We start from the raw sequence: 16,963 nt of genomic DNA, 5'->3' as shown, positions 1-16,963 counted from the left end.
GACTATTATTTTATTTTATTTTTTTGTCAGTCCTTCGGCCTGAGCTCTGGGCCTGGGCGCTGTCCCCGAGCTCTTCATCTCAAGGCTAGAGCTCTACATTTTTTTTTTTTTTTTTTTTGCTGGGCTTGACCTCAGTGCCTGAGCACTGTTTTGGGCGTTCTCATGGCTAGAACGCTACTACTTGAGCCACAGCACCACTTCCAGTTTTTTTCTATATATGTAATATCAAGGAATTGAATTCTGGTCTTCATGCATGGTAGGCAAGCACGCTACCACTAGGCCAAACTCCCAGCCTTAGAGCTCTACATTTGAGGCACAGTGTCACCTCTGGTTTTTTGGTTAGTAGATGATAGGAATCTCATGCACTTTCCTGAATAGGGTGGCTTTGAACCTCTATCCTCAGATCTCAACCTCCAGAGCAGTTGGGATGAGAGGTGTGAAACACTAAGCTCCTAGCTGGTTGTTCCCTCTTCTGGGAAGATTAGAAGAACCTGTTAATATAATGGTTTTGGTGGAAAATGAGGTCATTGAACCTTCTAGAAGGTCTTTGATTGCTTTCTTCATTTGCCTGTCAAAGGCTTGCTATCAGCTGGGCTTTGAAATGCCAAAGTCAGAGTTCGTGAGACCAGCCTTCCAGAGAGGGAACGCTGGGTTGAGCACAAGGTAGACTGATGTCTTTCTGAAACAGCATCCCAGCACCACCAGGTCTTTGTGTCGACCCCTATGGATGAGGAGGCCGTCACTAGGTCTGCTGCTTTTGGGGTGAGCGGCATTACCTGCCCCTCAGGATGGATCCAGGGTCCAGAGTGGTTTCCTGGGGGTTGTTGGAGGTTATGGTGATCTGGCTCAGGGACAGAGATATGTTCCAGTGTCTGCAGGACCTTGTTTAGTGGCTGAGGGGAGGGGCTGTGCCCTGGAGGCTGCTGGTCATTGTAGTTTTCTAGCTCAGGGGCTGAGTTGGGTCCAAATGGGCTTCCACAGGAAGTGAAGGGGTGAGGGCAAGGGTTCTGGTTTTCTTGCAGGATGGTGTCCATGGTTGAGGTCTAGTTCAACAGGGCAAACAGTGAGACACTAATCTCCAAAATACCCAGAGCAGAGAAGAAAAAGAGGAAGAGGAGGAGGAGGAGGAGGAGGAGGAGGAGGAGGAGGAGGAGGAGGAGGAGGAAGTGGGGGATGGAACTGAGAGTGTGGATCAACAGTAGAGCACCTGGCTAGCAAGGGCAAAATCCAAGCTCAGCCTCCAGTACACCTGCTCACAGCCCCCAACCTAAAATAATAGCAAGAGGGGTTTGTGCAGCTAGCATGGAACAATCAGATCGCCATGGAGAACACGGGGACAGCTCACTGCCATTGGCTACTCTAGCTGGCCACCATCGATCCATGGTTTTTTGCCAATGGGTGGCTTGGCCAGGTCCCGCACGATCCCCAGCTCCCGGTCCCCACTTTCTTCCCTGTGCTCTCTCCGAACTCATTGTTCACACAGAGGACATTTCTAGTCTGCCAGTCACCCTGGGAAGGCGCCAGCCATGCTTGCCTTTGCAGGAGCGCTGCATGGCTGGGAGACAGGTCCCCAGTGCCCATCCCCGGGCAGTGTGCTGAGCACCTGCTTGGTGGGTGTTTCCATTTGTTGGACTGAAGATTGGGAGCTATCCCGCGTGAAAGGAGCAGACAGCAACCCTGGGGATGAATGGAAGGAAGGAACCCTTTCCACAGAACATCAGCAAAGCCTCGGGCAGCCTCCTGTGGTGAGGGGCCACTGTCCCCCCACAAGGGACCAACTCCTGGCCTTCCAGTAAGGTCCCCTCTGCACAGCACAACACGAAGGCATGATTGTCAGAGCCCAGTTCCATTGCCTTCTTTATTTCAGCAAGAACACACTCGGGTCCCTTGGTGTGGGTCACTGCATGGGGCTGTCACTGGTCCTGGTGATTGAATCAGAGGAGCAAGGGGAAGATCCAGACCTCCAGCTTTGAGTGACAGCTTTATGCCATGATCCCCTCCCCAGAGAGACAGAGGTGAGTCTGGACTCAGTCCCAGGGGAACAGCTCCAGAGGAACTCCTGCCATCTTCTCTCGGAAAGTTTCCTCGAAGGCCTGGATCTGGGCTGGGGTGAAGTGGTTCTTCCAGTCCCCCACGATGCCTGGAGGCCATGGAGAAATGCTGGCAGCAGACATGACCAGGGCAGGAAAGCACCTTCCCTTCATGTCTTCTCAATGTTCAAGTAAAACATTTTTATCCAATAGAATTAAATGCTTGTATGTTAGTTTGTGTGTGTGAGTGTGTGTGGTTGTGTGTGTGTGTAAACATTACAGTTCTTCTGTCATACTAAAATGTCTCTGTGTGCATGTGGGTAGATGTGTGTTTGGTAGAGTTCTTATATAATAGAGTAGAATATACCTGTACATATGTGCACATGTGTTCTGTGGATACAGGTAGATTTGATAGTTCTTGTGTAATAAATATGTGTGGCTGTTGTGAATGTGTGTGCATGGGTGTTTAAGTGTATGTTCACACAGGAGCTTGAACTCAAGGCCTGGGTGGTGTTTCTGCTCAAGTCTAAAGTTCTACCACTTGGGTCACAGCTGCATTTTTGGACTTTTCAGTGGTTAGCTGTAGAGAAGCAGTCTCATGAACTTTCCTGCCTATGCTGCATTTGAACTGTGATCCTCAGATCACAAACTCCTGAGTAGCTAGCATCACAGCCGTGAGCCTCTGGAACCTGGCTCCCTTACAGTGTTCACAAGGCTTGAAGTGAACCACCAGCCAGTCCTTGGCTGGAGCCAATCCTCAGCCTGTATCTGGAGCACTGGACTTGCCTACCCAGGCCAACAGCCCATCCTGCTCTGGTGTCTCCTTACCTTTCCTGGTGAGCTTAAAGTTCTCAGGAATTAACTCCCTGGGCAAATGGCTGAGATTGGACATCTTATTCTCGTTCATGGCCTCGAAGGAACTGTTTTCTAGGACCAAGTCCAGCTCAGCAGGCTCCAGTGACTTCCCCAGGAACCGACAGATCTTCTCCACTGTGTTCCTCAAGTCCTAAGTAGAGAAAAAAGGGGAGGCCACAAACATGAGAGGAAGATAACAGGGAGTGGGTCTCTGGAGGAGGAACAGGAAGAGAGGGGAGGACAGCAGAAAGAACTGGCAACAGAAAGGATGAGTGGCATGTGGGAGGAGTTGTGGCTCAGTGGGTACAACACCAGCCAAAGAGCACTGTCAGAGAACTGAGTTCAAGACTCCACCTCAAAACTTAACTAAACAAGGAGGGGCCGGGAGTGTGGCCTGCCTGCTCAAAGCACTTGGTTCCCCTGTAAACTACCATATGAACAGAAGAAGCTGGACATGGCCCTGTGACTAAAAGAGCAGAGGGCTAGCCTTGAGCAAAAATGTCCAAGGACATTGCTCAAGCCCTGATTTCAAATTCCTGCACTGAAAAACAACAACAACAAAAACAAAAAAAGTCAGTAAGAAAGGAAAGGATGATGAATGGAATGCAGGAAGAAATGAAATAATATAATGGAGATACTTGACAGTGTGTGTGTGTGTGTGTGTGTGTGTGTGTGTGTGTGTACGCACGCATGTGGTAAGTGGCATGTGGAAAATCCTTCATTACCTTTTTCATCTCCTCAAAACTGACCACCAGCACGTTCTCCTTTTCCTTCATGGACATCCAGCCTCGCACGTGATCAAACCAGGACCCGTAAAGCACTGCAGGGGACAGCGGGGTGCCATGAAAAGTCCCCATCATCCCCTCAGCCCTGTGTCCTGGCACGGATGGCTTTGGTCCCTATCACCTTCAGCAGGTGACACTCAGAAATAAAGCCTCTTCTTGAGGGTGTAAAGAGAGAGCCTGGGGACCAGACTTGGTTTCCAAACAATTTCCCCTGTGGAGCAGCCTTTGCCCCAGGGGAGGCAGCTCACCCAGAGGCAGCACCCACTCCTCTCCCCGGACATCGAGCCCGAGGCCTCTCACAGAACCCACGCTGAGCGCCTTGCAGGCCCTGAGCCATCCTTTCCACAGCTGAGTAGTCGTTCCAGGGTCAGCTCTAAGCCTAGACCCATGGCACATGACTCAGGAGCCTGGGAGCTTCCATCCTGGCTAAGTCTGCTGCTGCCTTCAGCACAAGTGAATTCTAGGATGAGGAAGCACTGAACCCCAGATGGTGAGGTTTATGATAAAACCTGGGCCAGGTCCTCCACCAACCTTATATCCTTTATGCCCTCTACACAACACACTCACCATTTCCTTGCAAGAAGCAGTCAAAAAATTGTTCCAGTGACTCAGGTTTCTTAGTGAGATTTGTAGAACTCCAGAAATAATAACCAGATATAAGAACATCTTTAGGATTTCTGATGCCATAGATCACCTGAAATGGAGAAAGGAGAGAATTCAACAAAGAAAATTCCATGATTTCTCACATTCTTGGTGTTTAGAAAATTGTAGAACCATGGTGTGAAGCATCACAGTGTCTGTGGGACTTTTAGCTGTGTATTATTTGTCAAATGCTTCCCTGAGTTCCTACCATCACATCACTTACCAGGAATGAACAATGGAGGTAGAAAGCCTTGTCTAAACACATGTGCAGTATTTATCTGGAAAATACAGGAGAGCAGAGGGTGCCTTGCCTTTGCTGGCCATAGATTTCGGAGTCACTTGGCAAAGATATATAAAGAAGGTAGACATGAGAGTCTCTTGTGTGTAATCCCAGCTATTCACAGGCTGAGATACGTGGCAGCACAGCCCATTAAATTCCTATCTCCAGTTAACTACCTGAAAACTGCAAGTGGATCTGTGACTCCAGGTGTTTGAGTGACAGCTGTGAGCTCACAAGATCTGGGAAAGCACCTAGGCCCCAAGTTCAAGTCCCAGAATTGGCACAAAAAGAACATATGTTCATAAATACATAAATAGGAAGATTGTGGACAGGGAGTCAAGTAACAGGAAAGGACAGTTCACAAAACATGAGTCCAATTCTGTGAGGTTCAGGAGCCAACAAATCTAGGTAGCATTGCGCCATGGTCGTATGTGCACTGTGTGCGGGCAGCCAGGTCAACCTGGGACCTCTCTCCAGAGTAGAAAGGGAGTCAGGAGATCATTCACTGCACCTGTGTTCATTCAGGCGAGGGATCAGATCCCATGACTCAGAACCAACAACGTTGCACCCTTCAGTTTCAATCCTTTTTTGTTCTTTCCTTTTTGCCATTCCTGGAATTTGAACTCAGGGCCTGTGCACTGTTCCTGTGTTTCCCTCCTGTGGCTGACCCTCTACCACTTCCTCCACAGTCTCCAGCTTGGATTGGGGAGGGCATCTGGTGGTTCATTGAGGATAATTATCTTGGTCTATCTTCTCTGGCTGGTTTCCTACATTGATCCTCATGTTCTAACCTCTCAGCAGGGATGACAGGCATGAGCCATGGGTGTTGGCTTCAAAGACAGTGTGCTTAGTCTTTGAGTGCATCCAGTCCATGTGTCAGGGATTATCTGGCATGATCCACAGGTTTGAACGGGGTTTGTGTAGAGAACCCCAACCTCATGAAGGAGTCTCAGGCCCCACCATGAACTACAGGAGGAGAATGCCAGATCTCCTGCTGTGTTCCATCTCAGGATTAAAGGGCATTGTTGGAGTAGGTATTGTCCACGACCCACTGACCTTGGCCTTGGAAGTGAAGAACGACTTTGGGAAGAGTTGGATGGGGAGATGCGAGGAGATGAGAGGGGGGCCTTCCTTTCTATCCAGTAATGATTGGTATCCATTTGCAAGCTCCATCCACGGGGAGCGATCATATGTGGTCACAGATCTGATCCACTTGGGATCACCCTTGGTGTGAATCAGAGAGAGAATCTCAATCAACCAATGGGTTCCTGGGGACAGAGAGAAAAGTAAACATTACTCATTTCTATCTGAATTATGTATATATATATGTATATATATATGTACATTTTTATTCAGTATAATGGTAAAACATACCTTACATGAAGCTCACTTTTACAGAGTTTGTGAAGCATACAATCCGGTATGGATTAAGTAGTATTAAGTTTATTTTAATCATTGCTCACCCAGCATTTGCATTTTGACATCTCATAAATCTACTCTGTCCACATCAACTGAATATATGTTTCCTTGACAACTGTCCTGCCACCATAGTCCTCTCCGGTCCTCTAGGACTTTGGAAGTTCTTGCCTTGCACTTGAGTGCAATCACACACAATTTCTACATTTCTTTTTTTTATTTCCACTCAAATGTTTCAAATAGCAGCATGTCCTGAAACTAGTGGAGCATAGATTTGAGCTGTCATTATTTTCCACTCTCAGTAATAATGGATTTTGGTCTCTAACGTGTTTTGGAGTCAGCAGCCATTTCTTGGTGTCTGGTTGAGTTGAATTCATCTGTGACAGTTCCTGAAACCCCTTCAGCTGACCCCTGGCTCTGGATTCTCCACACATGTCCCTTGCATTTTTTCCTTCAAGTGCTGAAACCTCTCCCAGTGCTCCTCTCACCTGAACCCTAGGTTCCAGGCCTGCCCTGCCAGCTCCTTGAATGTACCCCATGTTTTTCAGTCCCCAACATGGCCCCAAATGATTCTTCTATTTGGAATCATGCCTCTTCTCCAAATTAACTGAAGTCATATATTTTCATGTTAATTTATCACGTAGCACCTCCAAAACAACTTTTAAAATATTTGGTGGCAATCCTGGCACTTGCCCAGGGCTGGGTGTTATCCCCGAGCTTCTGTGCTAAAACCTGGTGCTCTGCCTCAGGGCCACAGGTCTTCAATAACGGGATCTGCCTCGCAGCCAGGTGGGAGGAAGATGGGGGTGGGCACAGGCCTGGCCTTCCCACCCAACCGGGCCCAATCTGCTCACCTGATTTGGGGTAGGTCACTGTGATGATGTCCTCGTCCTTCACCACGAACGACTCATGGACTGCTGTTAGGACTTCAGGGTTGCAATGCCTACCATTGAAGGGAATGCCCTTGTACCACAGGTAGTCCTCTGTCATGGGGGAGCCTTGTGTCTCCATCTCTTGTCCAGGCTCTGCCACTGCCACTGGGCAGGTATGACTGAGTCTGTAATGTCTGCTAGGTGGTGAAGCTAATGATTAATCTTTTTCATTTCATTGTGTAACTAATTGGATGATTAAGAAGACAAACAGGGTGACTCCTGGGAATTTTCACTGGGCAACTGTGAAATCATTCAAAGGACATTCTGTGTTCATCGATTGTGTGTTCCTAGCAGAATAACAAGTGGAAATAAATTTCAATACAGGATTACTTTTTTTCAATGCACCAATCCTTTTTTTGAAAAGAAGTCTGGATATTAGAAAATTGCTGAGCAGGAGGCCTGGACTTCTGTCTCTGTGTCCTTCCTTCCATCCTGTTATCACTCAAGAATCTTGACCAAAATTCCTCAATGCGTTTTTCTTCTATTTTTCTTATTTTCCTTGGGAATCTCCCTCTGCTCCATCATCTCAGCCGTGGTCCTGGGTCATGGATCCCTGTGTTTCCTAGGCTATCAGGCAGGGAGAGTTTCTCACACTTCCTTTCCTCATCCTGAACTTGTAGATGTGAGAAACAACAAATACTGCTGTCACGTCTCTGGGATGGGGTGAGTCTGTTTGTGTGCACGTGAATGGTGTGTCTGAGTGTGTGCCTGAGTGTGTGTGTGCATGTTCACACCCCAGGAGCCCATGTCTGTGATGTTCAGGAGCAACAACTCCAGTTAGCATGGCACTCGGGAAGTGTGTGCCTTGTGGTGAACTGGGCTGGGCCTGAGAATTGGGACCTCCCTCTGGAGCAAAGGCTCCATTCTTTCTTTCTTTCCTCCCTCCTTTCTTTGTTTCCCTTCATTTTTTTTTGTCTTTCTCTTTGGCTAGTCCTAGGGCTTGGGCTTGAACTCAGGCCCTGAGCACTGTTCCTGTGTTATTCTGCTCACTAGTGTTGCTTTATCACTTTAGCCACAGCCCTACTTCTGGACTATTGTTTTTGTCAGTCCTGGGGCTTGAACTCTAGGCCTGGGCGCTGTCCCCGAGCTCTTCATCACAAGACTCTACACTTGAGGCACAGTGTGCCTTTACGTTTTCTGGTTCATTGAAGCTAGGAATCTCATGCACTTTCCTGAATAGGCTGGATTTGAACCTCTATCCTCAGATCTCAACCTCCTTAGCAGTTGGGATGACAGTGTGAAACACTAAGCTCCTAGCTGGTTGTTCCCTCTTCTGGGAGGATTAGAAGAACCTATTAATATAATGGTTTTGGTAGAAAATGAGGTCATTGAACCTTCTAGAAGGTCTTTGATTGCTTTCTTCATTTGCCTGTCAAAGGCTTGCTATCAGTTGGGTTTGGAATGCCAAAGTCAGAGTTCTTGTGACCAGCCTAACAGAGAGGGAACGCTGGGTTGAGCTTGGTGCAGACCAAGCTCTTTCTCACACACCATCCCAGCACACCAGGTCTTTGTGTCGACCCCTATGGATGAGGAGGCCGTCGATGAGTCTGCCGCCTTTTGGGTGAGCGGCCTTACCTGCCCCTCAGGATGGATCCAGAGTCCAGAGTGGTTTCCTGGGGTTGCTGGAGGTTATAGTGATCTGGCTCAGGGACAGAGATATGTTCCAGTGTCTGCAGGACCTTGTTGTTTATTGGCTCAGGGGTTGGCTGTGTCCTGGGGGCTGCTGGTCATTGTAGTTTTCTAGCTCAGGGGCTGAGTTGTGTTCAAGTGGGCTTCCACAGGAAGTGAAGGGGTGAGGGCAAGGGTTCTGGTTTTCTTGTGGGATGGCGTCCAATGTTGAGGTCTATTTCAACAAGGCAAATAATGAGACGCTAATCTCCAAAATAACCGGAGCAGAGAAGAAAAAGAGGAGGAGGAGGAGGAAGAGGAGGTGGAGGAAGTCGGGGGGGGGGGAATGGAACTGAGAGTGTGGATCACCAGTAGAGCACCTGACTAGCAAGGGCAAAATCCAAGCTCAGTTTCCAGTACACTTGCTCACAGCCCCCAAACTAAAATAATAGGAAGAGGGGTTCATGCAACTGGCATGGAACGTTCAGATCACCATGGAGAACATGGGGATAGTTCACTGCCATTGGCTGCTCTAGTTCACCATATTTCCACGGTTCTTGCCCAAGGGTGACTTGGCCATCTACCCCAGCAACACCAATCTCCCCATCTCCCCTTTCGTCCCTGTGCTCTCTCAGGACTCATGGTTCACACAGAGGACGTTTCCAGTCTGCCAGTCACCCTGGGAAGGCGCCAGCCATGCTTGCCTATGCAGGAGCGCTGCACGGCTGGGAGACAGGTCCCCAGTGCCCATCCCCGGGCAGTGTGCTGAGCACCTGCTTGGTGGGTGTTTCCATTTGTTGGACTCAAGGGTGGGAGCTGTCCCGCGTGAAAGGAGCAGACAGCAACCCTGGAGATGAATGGAAGGAAGGAACCCTTTCCAGAGAACATCAGCAAAGCCTCGGGCAGCCTCCTGCAGTGAGGGGCCACTGTCCCCCCACAAGGGACCAACTCCTGGCCTTCCAGTAAGGTCACCTCAGCAAAGCACAACACGAAGGCATGATTGTCAGAGCCCAGTTCCATTGCCTTCTTTATTTCATCAAGAACACACTCGGGTCCCTTGGTGTGGGTCACTGCATGGGGCTGTCACTGGTCCTGGTGATTGAATCAGAGGAGGAAGGGGAAGATCCAGACCTCCAGTTTTGAGTGACAGCTTTATGCCATGATCCCCTCCCCAGAGAGACAGTGGTGAGTCTGGACTCAGTCCCAGGGGAACAGCTCCAGAGGAAGTCCCGCCATCTTTTCCCGGAATTTTTCTTCGAAGGCCTGGATCTGGGCTGGGGTGAAGTGGTTCTTCCAGTCCCCCACAATGCCTGGAGGTCATGGAGAAATGCTGGCAGAAGATGCGACCAGGGCAGGAAAGCACCTTCCCTTCATGTCTCTCAATATCCAAGGATACAGTATAACATTTTTACTAAATAGAATTAAATGCATGTGTATGTGTGTGTGTGTGTGTGTGTGTGCGTGTAAACAATACAGATTTTCTATCATACTGAAATGTCTATGTGTGCTTGTGAGTATATATGTATGTGGTAGAGTTCATATGTAATAGAGTTGAATATTCCTGTATATATGTGTATATTTGTGTGTGTTCTGTGGGTACATGTATATTTGATAGTTCTTATGTAATAAATATGTGTGTCTGTTGTGAATGTGTGCATAGGTGTGCAAGTCTATGTTCACACAGGAGCTTGAACTCAAACCCTGGGTGGTGTTTCTTCTGCTCAAGTCTAATGTTCTACTCCTTGGGCCACAGCTGCATTGTCGTTTTTCTCAGTGGTTAGCTGAAGACAAGGAGTCTCATGAACTTTCCTGCCTGGGTTGCCTTTGAACTGCAATCCTCAGGTCTCAGCTTCCTGGATAGCTAGGAAAACAGGCATGAGCCATGGACACCCAGCAAGACTTATCCTTCGTTTTCTTTTCAGATCTGATTTCTATCAGATTATTTATTTATTTTTTGTGGGACATTAGGCTTGAATATTTGGCCTGGGAAATGTCCCTGAGCTTTTCAGCCGAAGGCTACTGCCCTACCCCTGGGCCTGCGCTTCTCCATGAGATCTTTAGCTCAAGGCCACCTCTCTACTTCACTTCCTATTTTCTAAGGGTTAACTGGAGATAAGAGTCTCAGGTTCTTTTGTGCCTGGGCTGGCTTTGAACCTTGATCCTCAGATCTCAGCTTCGTGAGTAGCTATAATTACAGGTGAGAGCCATGGTGCCTGGTCAGATCTCTTTTTATTCCTTTGTTTTTCTGGCTTGTTTGTCTGGTATTCGTGGGGCTTGAACTCTGGGCCAGAGTGGTGACCTTGAACTTCTTATGGGGAAGCCTGTCTCTATACCACTTTAGCCACAAATACACGTCTACTCTACATTACTTTTTGTTAGTGTGTTGGAATTCTGGGCCAAGTGCTGTCTCTGAGCTCTTCAGCTCAAGGTTAGCCCCCTACCACTTCCAGCCACAGGGCCACTTCCACGTATGTGGTGTGTATTTGGAGATAAGAGCCTTGTGCATTATTGTACCCAGGGTAGCTTTCAACTGTGATCCTCAGGTCTCAGCCTCCTGTGTAGCTAGGATCACAGCCGTGAGCCTCTGGTACCTGGCTCCCTTACAGTGTTCACAAGGCTTGAAGTGAACCTCCAGCCAGTTCTTGGCTGGAGCCAATCCTCAGCCTGTGTCTGGAGCACTGTATTTCCTGACCCAGACGAACAGCTCATCCTGCTCGGTGTCTCCTTACCTTTCCTGGTGAGCTTAAAGTTCTCAGGAATTAACTCCCTGGGCGCAGTGCTGAGATTGGACATCTTATTCTCCTTCATGGCCTCGAAGGAACTGTTCTCCAAAACCAAGTCCAGCTCAGCAGGCTCCAGCGACTTCCCCAGGAACCGACAGATCTTCTCCACCGTGTTCCTCACGTCCTAAGGGCAGAAAACAGGGAGGCCCTGGGTATGAGAGGAACAGGAAGAGAAGGGAGGACAGCAGAAGAAACTGGGAACAGAAAGGATAAATGCCATGTGGGATGGTGTCATGGCTCAGTGGGTATAACACCAGCTAAAGAGCAGTGTCAGGAGCTGAGTTCAAGACTCCACCTCAAAACTCAAACAAGAAAGGGGCCGGAAGTGTCGCCTTCCTGCTCAAAGTACTTGGTTTCCTTGTAAACTTACTACATACACAGAAGAAGCTGGATATGGCCCTGTGACTAAGAGAGCAGAGTGTTAAGCTTGAGCAAAAATGTCCAAGACATTGCTCAGGCCCTGAGTTCAAATCCCTGTACTGAAAAGAAACAACAGAAAGGAAACGATGATGAGTGGAATGCAGGAAGGAATGAAACACATCATGATACAGATACTTGCCAGTGTGAGATGGACCCTGTGTGTGTGTGTGTGTGTGTGTGTGTGTGTGTGTGTGGAGTGTGGTGAGTGGAGGGTGGAAAATCCTTCATTACCTTTTTCATCTCCTCATAACAGACCACCAGCACGTTCTCCTTTTCCTTCATGGACATCCAGCCTCGCACGTGATCAAACCAGGACCCGTAAGGCACTGCAGGGGACAGCGGGGTGCCATGAAAAGTCCCCATCATCCCCCAGCCCTGTGTCCTGGCATGGATGGATTTGCCCCTATCACCTTCATCAGGGTGAGACTCAAATAAAGCCTCTTCTTGAGGGTGTAAAGAGAGAGCCTGGGGACCAGCAGCCTTTGCCCCAGGGGAGGCAGCTCACCCAGAGGCAGCACCCACTCCTCTCCCCAGGACATGGAGCCCGAGGCCTCTCACAGAACCCACGCTGAGCGCCTTGCAGGCCTCGCAGGCCCTGAGCCATCCTTTCCACAGCTGAGTAGAAGTCCAGTGTCAGCTCTAAGCCTAGACTCATGGCACATGGCTCAAAAGCCTGGGAGCTTCCATCATGGCAAAGTCTGCTGCTGCCTTCAGCATAAGTGAATTCTAGGATGAGGAAGCACTGAACCCCAGATGGTGAGGTTTATGATAAAACCTGGGCCAGGTCTTACACCAGCCTTATATCATTTTTTTACTCTCTTCCCAACACACTCACCATTTCCTTGCAAGAAGCAGTCAAAAAATTGTTCCAGTGACTCTGGTTTCTTACTTAGATTTGTACAACTCCAGAAATAATAACCAGATATAAGAACATCTTTAGGATTTCTGATGACATAGATCACCTGAAAGGGAGAAGGAGAGAATTCAACACAGAAACAAAATTCCAGAATTTCTCACATTCTTGGTGTTTAGGAAATTGCAGAACCTTGGTGTCAAGCATCACAGTGTCTCTGGGTCTTTTGGTTGTGTATTAGTTTGTTAGATGCTTTTGAGAGTTCCTACGATGGAATCATTAGCAGGAATGAAACAATGGAGGTAGAAAGCCTTGTGTAAACACATCTGCAGTATTTCTCTGAAAAATTCAAGAGAGCGGAGGCTGGCTTGCCTGTGCTTGCTATAAATTTAGGAGTCACTTGGTAAGGATATTTAAAGAGGGTTGATATCAGAGGCTGTCGTCTGTAATTCCAGGGTCTCAGGAGGCTGAGATGTGAGGATTGTGGTTTGAAGCCATCCCAGGCAGAACAGCCCATTAAATTCCTATCTCCAGTTAACTACCTGAAAACTACAAGTGCAACTGTGACTCCAGGTGGTTGAGTGACAGCTTTGAGCTCACAAGCACAGAGACAGCACCTAGGCCCCGAGTTCAAGTCCCAGAATTGGCACAAATAGAAAATATGTACATAAATCAATATAAAAATTGTGGACAAGGAGTCATGTAACACAGGAAAAATCAGTTCACAAAACATGAGTCCAATTCTGTGAGCTTCATGGGCAAACAAATCTAGGTAGCATTGCGCCATGGTCGTGTGTGCCCTGTGTGTGGGCAGCCAGGGCAACCTGGGACCTCTCTCCAGAGTAGAAAGGGAGTAAGGAGATCATTCACTGCACCTGCGTTCAGAGTCAGGCTAGGGGTCAGATCCCATGACCTCGCTGCACTCTTCAGTTTTAATTCTTCTTCCTACTCCTCTTCCTCCTCCTGGTCGTTGTCGTCGTCGTCGACTTCTTCTTCTTCTTCTTCTTCTTCTTCTTCTTCTTCTTCTTCTTCTTCTTCTTCTTCTTCTTCTTCTTCTTCTTCTTCTTCTTCCTGCCATTCCTGGAATTTGAACTCAGGGCCTGTGCAATGTTTGTATGTTTCTCTGCTCTGGCTGGCCCTCTACCACTTCATCCACAGTCCCCATGCTTGGCTTGGGGTTTGGGGGGGCAGCGTTTGGGGGTTCATTGGAAATAAGTCTGTTGGTCTATCCTCTCTGACTGGTTTCCAACCTTGATCCTCATATCCCAACCTCCCAGCAGGAATGGCAGGCCTCAGCCATGGGTGTTGGCTTCAAATACAGATTGGTTTGTCTTTCAGTACATCTAGTACATGTGTCAGGGATTATCTGGCCATGATCCACAGGTTTGTGTAGAGAACCCCAACCTCATGAAGGAGTCACATTCCCTGACCTGAACCACAGGAGAATGCCAGATCTCCTGCTGTGTTCCATCTCAGGATTAAAGAGCACTGTTGGAATAGGTATTTGATCATGGCCCCACTGACCTTGGCCTTGGAAGTGAAGAAAGACTTGGGGAAGAGTTGGATGGGAAGATGTGAGGAGATGAGAGGGGGGCCCTCCTTCCTGTCCAATAATAATTGGTATCCATGTACAACCTCCATCCATGGGGAGCGATCAAATGTGGTCACAGATCTGATCCACTTGGGATCACCCTTGGTGTGAATCAGAGAGAGAATCTCAATCAACCAATGGGTTCCTGGGGACAGAGAGGATAGTAAAAATCACTCATTTCTATTTGAATAATATATATATACATATATATGTACATGCATATATGTAATGCATGTATATGTAATGATAAAACATATATACCATATACTTATTATTTTTTAAATATATTTTTATTGTAATTAATAAAAGGGTTACATGATATTTGCCAGATAGAAGGTGCATTAATTCACTTACATTGATACCCTTTCACATGTCTTGGTACGCATTACCCTCCCCCCCCATTCCCCCCCCCCTTGGTTTTCCCCCCTTTCCTGTCAAATTTCAAATAACCAAATACAAATAAATTCAATGTATCAGATAACAAAGTGAGATACTGTAACAATATGAGATACCCAAGGGACAGCAAAGGAGATGAGAGATAACATAGTAGATTAAGGACAACAATCATTCGTTATACCATATAACTTATTGATACAAATTTTGTCAAGCATATAATTGGGGGGAATGAGTACTGTCAAGTTCATTTTAATCCAGGCTCACCCAACCTTTGTATTTTGACATCTTATAAACCTACACTGTGCATGACAACTGAATATTGATTTCTCTGCCATCTGCCCTGCACCCACAATCCTCTCCTCTCCTCTAGGACTCAGGCAGCTCTTCCTTGTACCTGAGAGCAATCACACAATTTCTTTTTTTTCCCCACTCATGTTCTTCAACTAGGAATATGTCCTGAAACAAGTGGAGCATGGATCTGAACTGTCTGTAGTTTCAACACTGAGCAAAACTACATTTTGGTCTGTCCACCTGTTTTGGAATTGGCAGTCATTTCTCTATGTGTGTTTGGGTTTATCCACCTGTGAGCAGTTCCTGAAATCCCTTCAGCTCACCCCCTGGCTCTGGATTCTCGACACATGTCACTTGCAGTGTGTCCTGCAAGTGTTCAACCCTCTCCCACTGCTCCTCATACCTGAACCCTGGATTCTGAGCCTGTCCTGCCAGCTCCTTGAATGTGCCCTATGTTTTCCAGTTCCAAGGTATGGCCCCGATGATTCTCCTCTTTGGAATCATGCTTCTTCTCTAAATAACATGAGTCACTTTTTAATGTTAATATACCATGAGGCACTTCCCAAACTCCTTTTCTAAAATTGGTGGCAATCCTGGAGCTTGCCCAGGGCCTGGGTGCCATCCCTGAGCTTCTGTGCTGAAGGCTGGCACTCTGCCTCGGGGCCACAGGTCTTCAATGATGGACTCTGACTCGCACCCGGGAGGGAGGCAGATGGGGTTGGGCACAGGCTTGGCCTTCCCCACACAGCCCGGGCCCCGTCTGCTCACCTGATTTGGGGTAGGTCACCGTGATGATGTCCTCGTCCTTTACCACGAACGTCTCGTGGACTGCTTTTAGGACTTCAGGACTGAAATCCAGAACCGGGAAAGGAATGCCCTGGTACCACGCATATTCCTGTGACATGGCAAAGCCCTGTATGTCCATCTCTTATCCAGGCTCTGCCACTGCCACTGGGCTGGTGGTGGCTGAGTTTGTAATGTCTCCTTCACGGGGAAGTCAATCATTAACATTTACTATTTCATTGTTTAACTAAATTAATAATAAAGAGGGCAAAAACAATATGATTGCCCTTGGTATTTTCATTGTGCAATTGTGAAATGATTCAGAGCAATAGTGCTCATCTGATCTCCTGTTCCTAGTACCAATCCAGAAAAACAAGAGGAAACAGGCTTCAGTACTTGATTTAATCTGTTTTTAATGCACCAGTCCTTTATTTTAAGAAGAGGTTAGATATCAGAAAAGTTCCAGAGAGGAAGGGTTGGACTTCTACCCCCAGGATCTTGATTCATTCCACTATTATCACTCAGAAATCTTTGCCAAGCCAGGTGTCAATAGGTCATCAGAGCCACTAAGGGGATTAGATCTGAGGATGACGTTCCCACATGAACAAATGTCCAGGAGACTCCTATCTCCCATTACCTGCCAGAATACTGGAAGTGGGGCTGCGGCTCAAGTGGTAGAGCACCAGCCTTGAGCTGAAGAGCTCAGGAACAGCACCCAGGACCAGAGTGCAAGCCCCACGCCGACCAAGAAGTCTTTCCCAAGATTCCTCATTTTTCTTGTTTTCCTGTTTCCTCAAGAATCTCCCTTCCCTGCCTTCTCAGCCATGATCCTGGTGTCATGGATTCCCAAGTGTCCTCCGGCTCCTGGGTCAGGGAGAGGTTCTCCCACTTCCTTTCCTTGTCCTGACCTTGCAGATCTGAGACGCAGCCAATACTTCTGTCTCATCACTGGGATGGGACGAGTGTGTGTGTGTGTGAGTGTGTGTGTTCACGTGGATATGCGTGTCTGACGGTGTTCCTGTGTATGGGTGTGCATGTTCACACCACAGGAGCATTGCACTGGGAAGTGTGTGCGTTGTGCTGGGCCAGAGACTTGGGACCTCCCTCTGGAAGTCAAAGACTTTCCTTCTTCCTTAATTCCTTCCTTTCTCTCTTTCTCTCTTTCTCCTCTTCCTTTTTTTTCTTTCTTCTTTTCTGGCCAGTCCTGGGGCTTGAACTCAAGGCCTGAGGACTGTTCCTGTTAACACTGGTGCTCTATGACTTTAGCCATGACTCCTCCTCTGGACTTTTTGATGGTT

The 16,963-nt window shown here is 47.8% G+C and overlaps 2 protein-coding genes across 2 annotated transcripts; both read right to left on the bottom strand.

Moving 5' to 3' along the window:
• Window positions 1-1,830: 1,830 nt before the first annotated feature.
• On the bottom strand, window positions 1,831-7,058 carry LOC150043636 (sulfotransferase 2A1-like). Its single transcript, XM_090322689.1, has 6 exons — window positions 6,863-7,058; window positions 5,649-5,860; window positions 4,238-4,364; window positions 3,611-3,705; window positions 2,859-3,036; window positions 1,831-2,140 (listed from the first exon to the last, which is right to left on the bottom strand). The coding sequence occupies exons 1-6, from the start codon at window positions 7,017-7,019 to the stop codon at window positions 2,028-2,030; spliced, it is 882 nt and encodes a 293-aa protein (XP_090178815.1). The 5' UTR covers window positions 7,020-7,058; the 3' UTR covers window positions 1,831-2,027.
• A 2,500-nt stretch (window positions 7,059-9,558) lies between these two features.
• LOC150043635 (sulfotransferase 2A1-like) lies at window positions 9,559-15,839 on the bottom strand. Its single transcript, XM_090322107.1, has 6 exons — window positions 15,651-15,839; window positions 14,129-14,340; window positions 12,587-12,713; window positions 11,983-12,077; window positions 11,278-11,455; window positions 9,559-9,858 (listed from the first exon to the last, which is right to left on the bottom strand). The coding sequence occupies exons 1-6, from the start codon at window positions 15,805-15,807 to the stop codon at window positions 9,746-9,748; spliced, it is 882 nt and encodes a 293-aa protein (XP_090178233.1). The 5' UTR covers window positions 15,808-15,839; the 3' UTR covers window positions 9,559-9,745.
• Between the last annotated feature and the right edge of the window lie 1,124 nt (window positions 15,840-16,963).

Source organism: Megascapheus bottae, chromosome 31 (genome assembly GCF_031878675.1).
Source record: "Megascapheus bottae isolate mThoBot1 chromosome 31, mThoBot2.hap1, whole genome shotgun sequence".
NCBI classification, from domain to species: domain Eukaryota; kingdom Metazoa; phylum Chordata; class Mammalia; order Rodentia; family Geomyidae; genus Megascapheus; species Megascapheus bottae.
Note: the sequence above shows the minus strand (reverse complement) of the source record. Positions and strands in the feature narration are given on the sequence as shown.

Bases quoted from the DNA above. Each gene is read 5' to 3' on its own strand.
- LOC150043636 (XM_090322689.1), bottom strand. From the start codon at position 7,019: ATGGAGACACAAGGCTCCCCCATGACAGAGGACTACCTGTGGTACAAG. The intron at 3,037-3,610 runs GTAATGAAGGAT...TTCTCTACTTAG, and splicing joins GTTTTGAGGAGATGAAAAAG to GACTTGAGGAACACAGTGGA. The intron at 2,141-2,858 runs GTAAGGAGACAC...CATGGCCTCCAG, and splicing joins CTTTAAGCTCACCAGGAAAG to GCATCGTGGGGGACTGGAAG.
- LOC150043635 (XM_090322107.1), bottom strand. From the start codon at position 15,807: ATGGACATACAGGGCTTTGCCATGTCACAGGAATATGCGTGGTACCAG. The intron at 11,456-11,982 runs GTAATGAAGGAT...TTCTGCCCTTAG, and splicing joins GTTATGAGGAGATGAAAAAG to GACGTGAGGAACACGGTGGA. The intron at 9,859-11,277 runs GTAAGGAGACAC...CATGACCTCCAG, and splicing joins CTTTAAGCTCACCAGGAAAG to GCATTGTGGGGGACTGGAAG.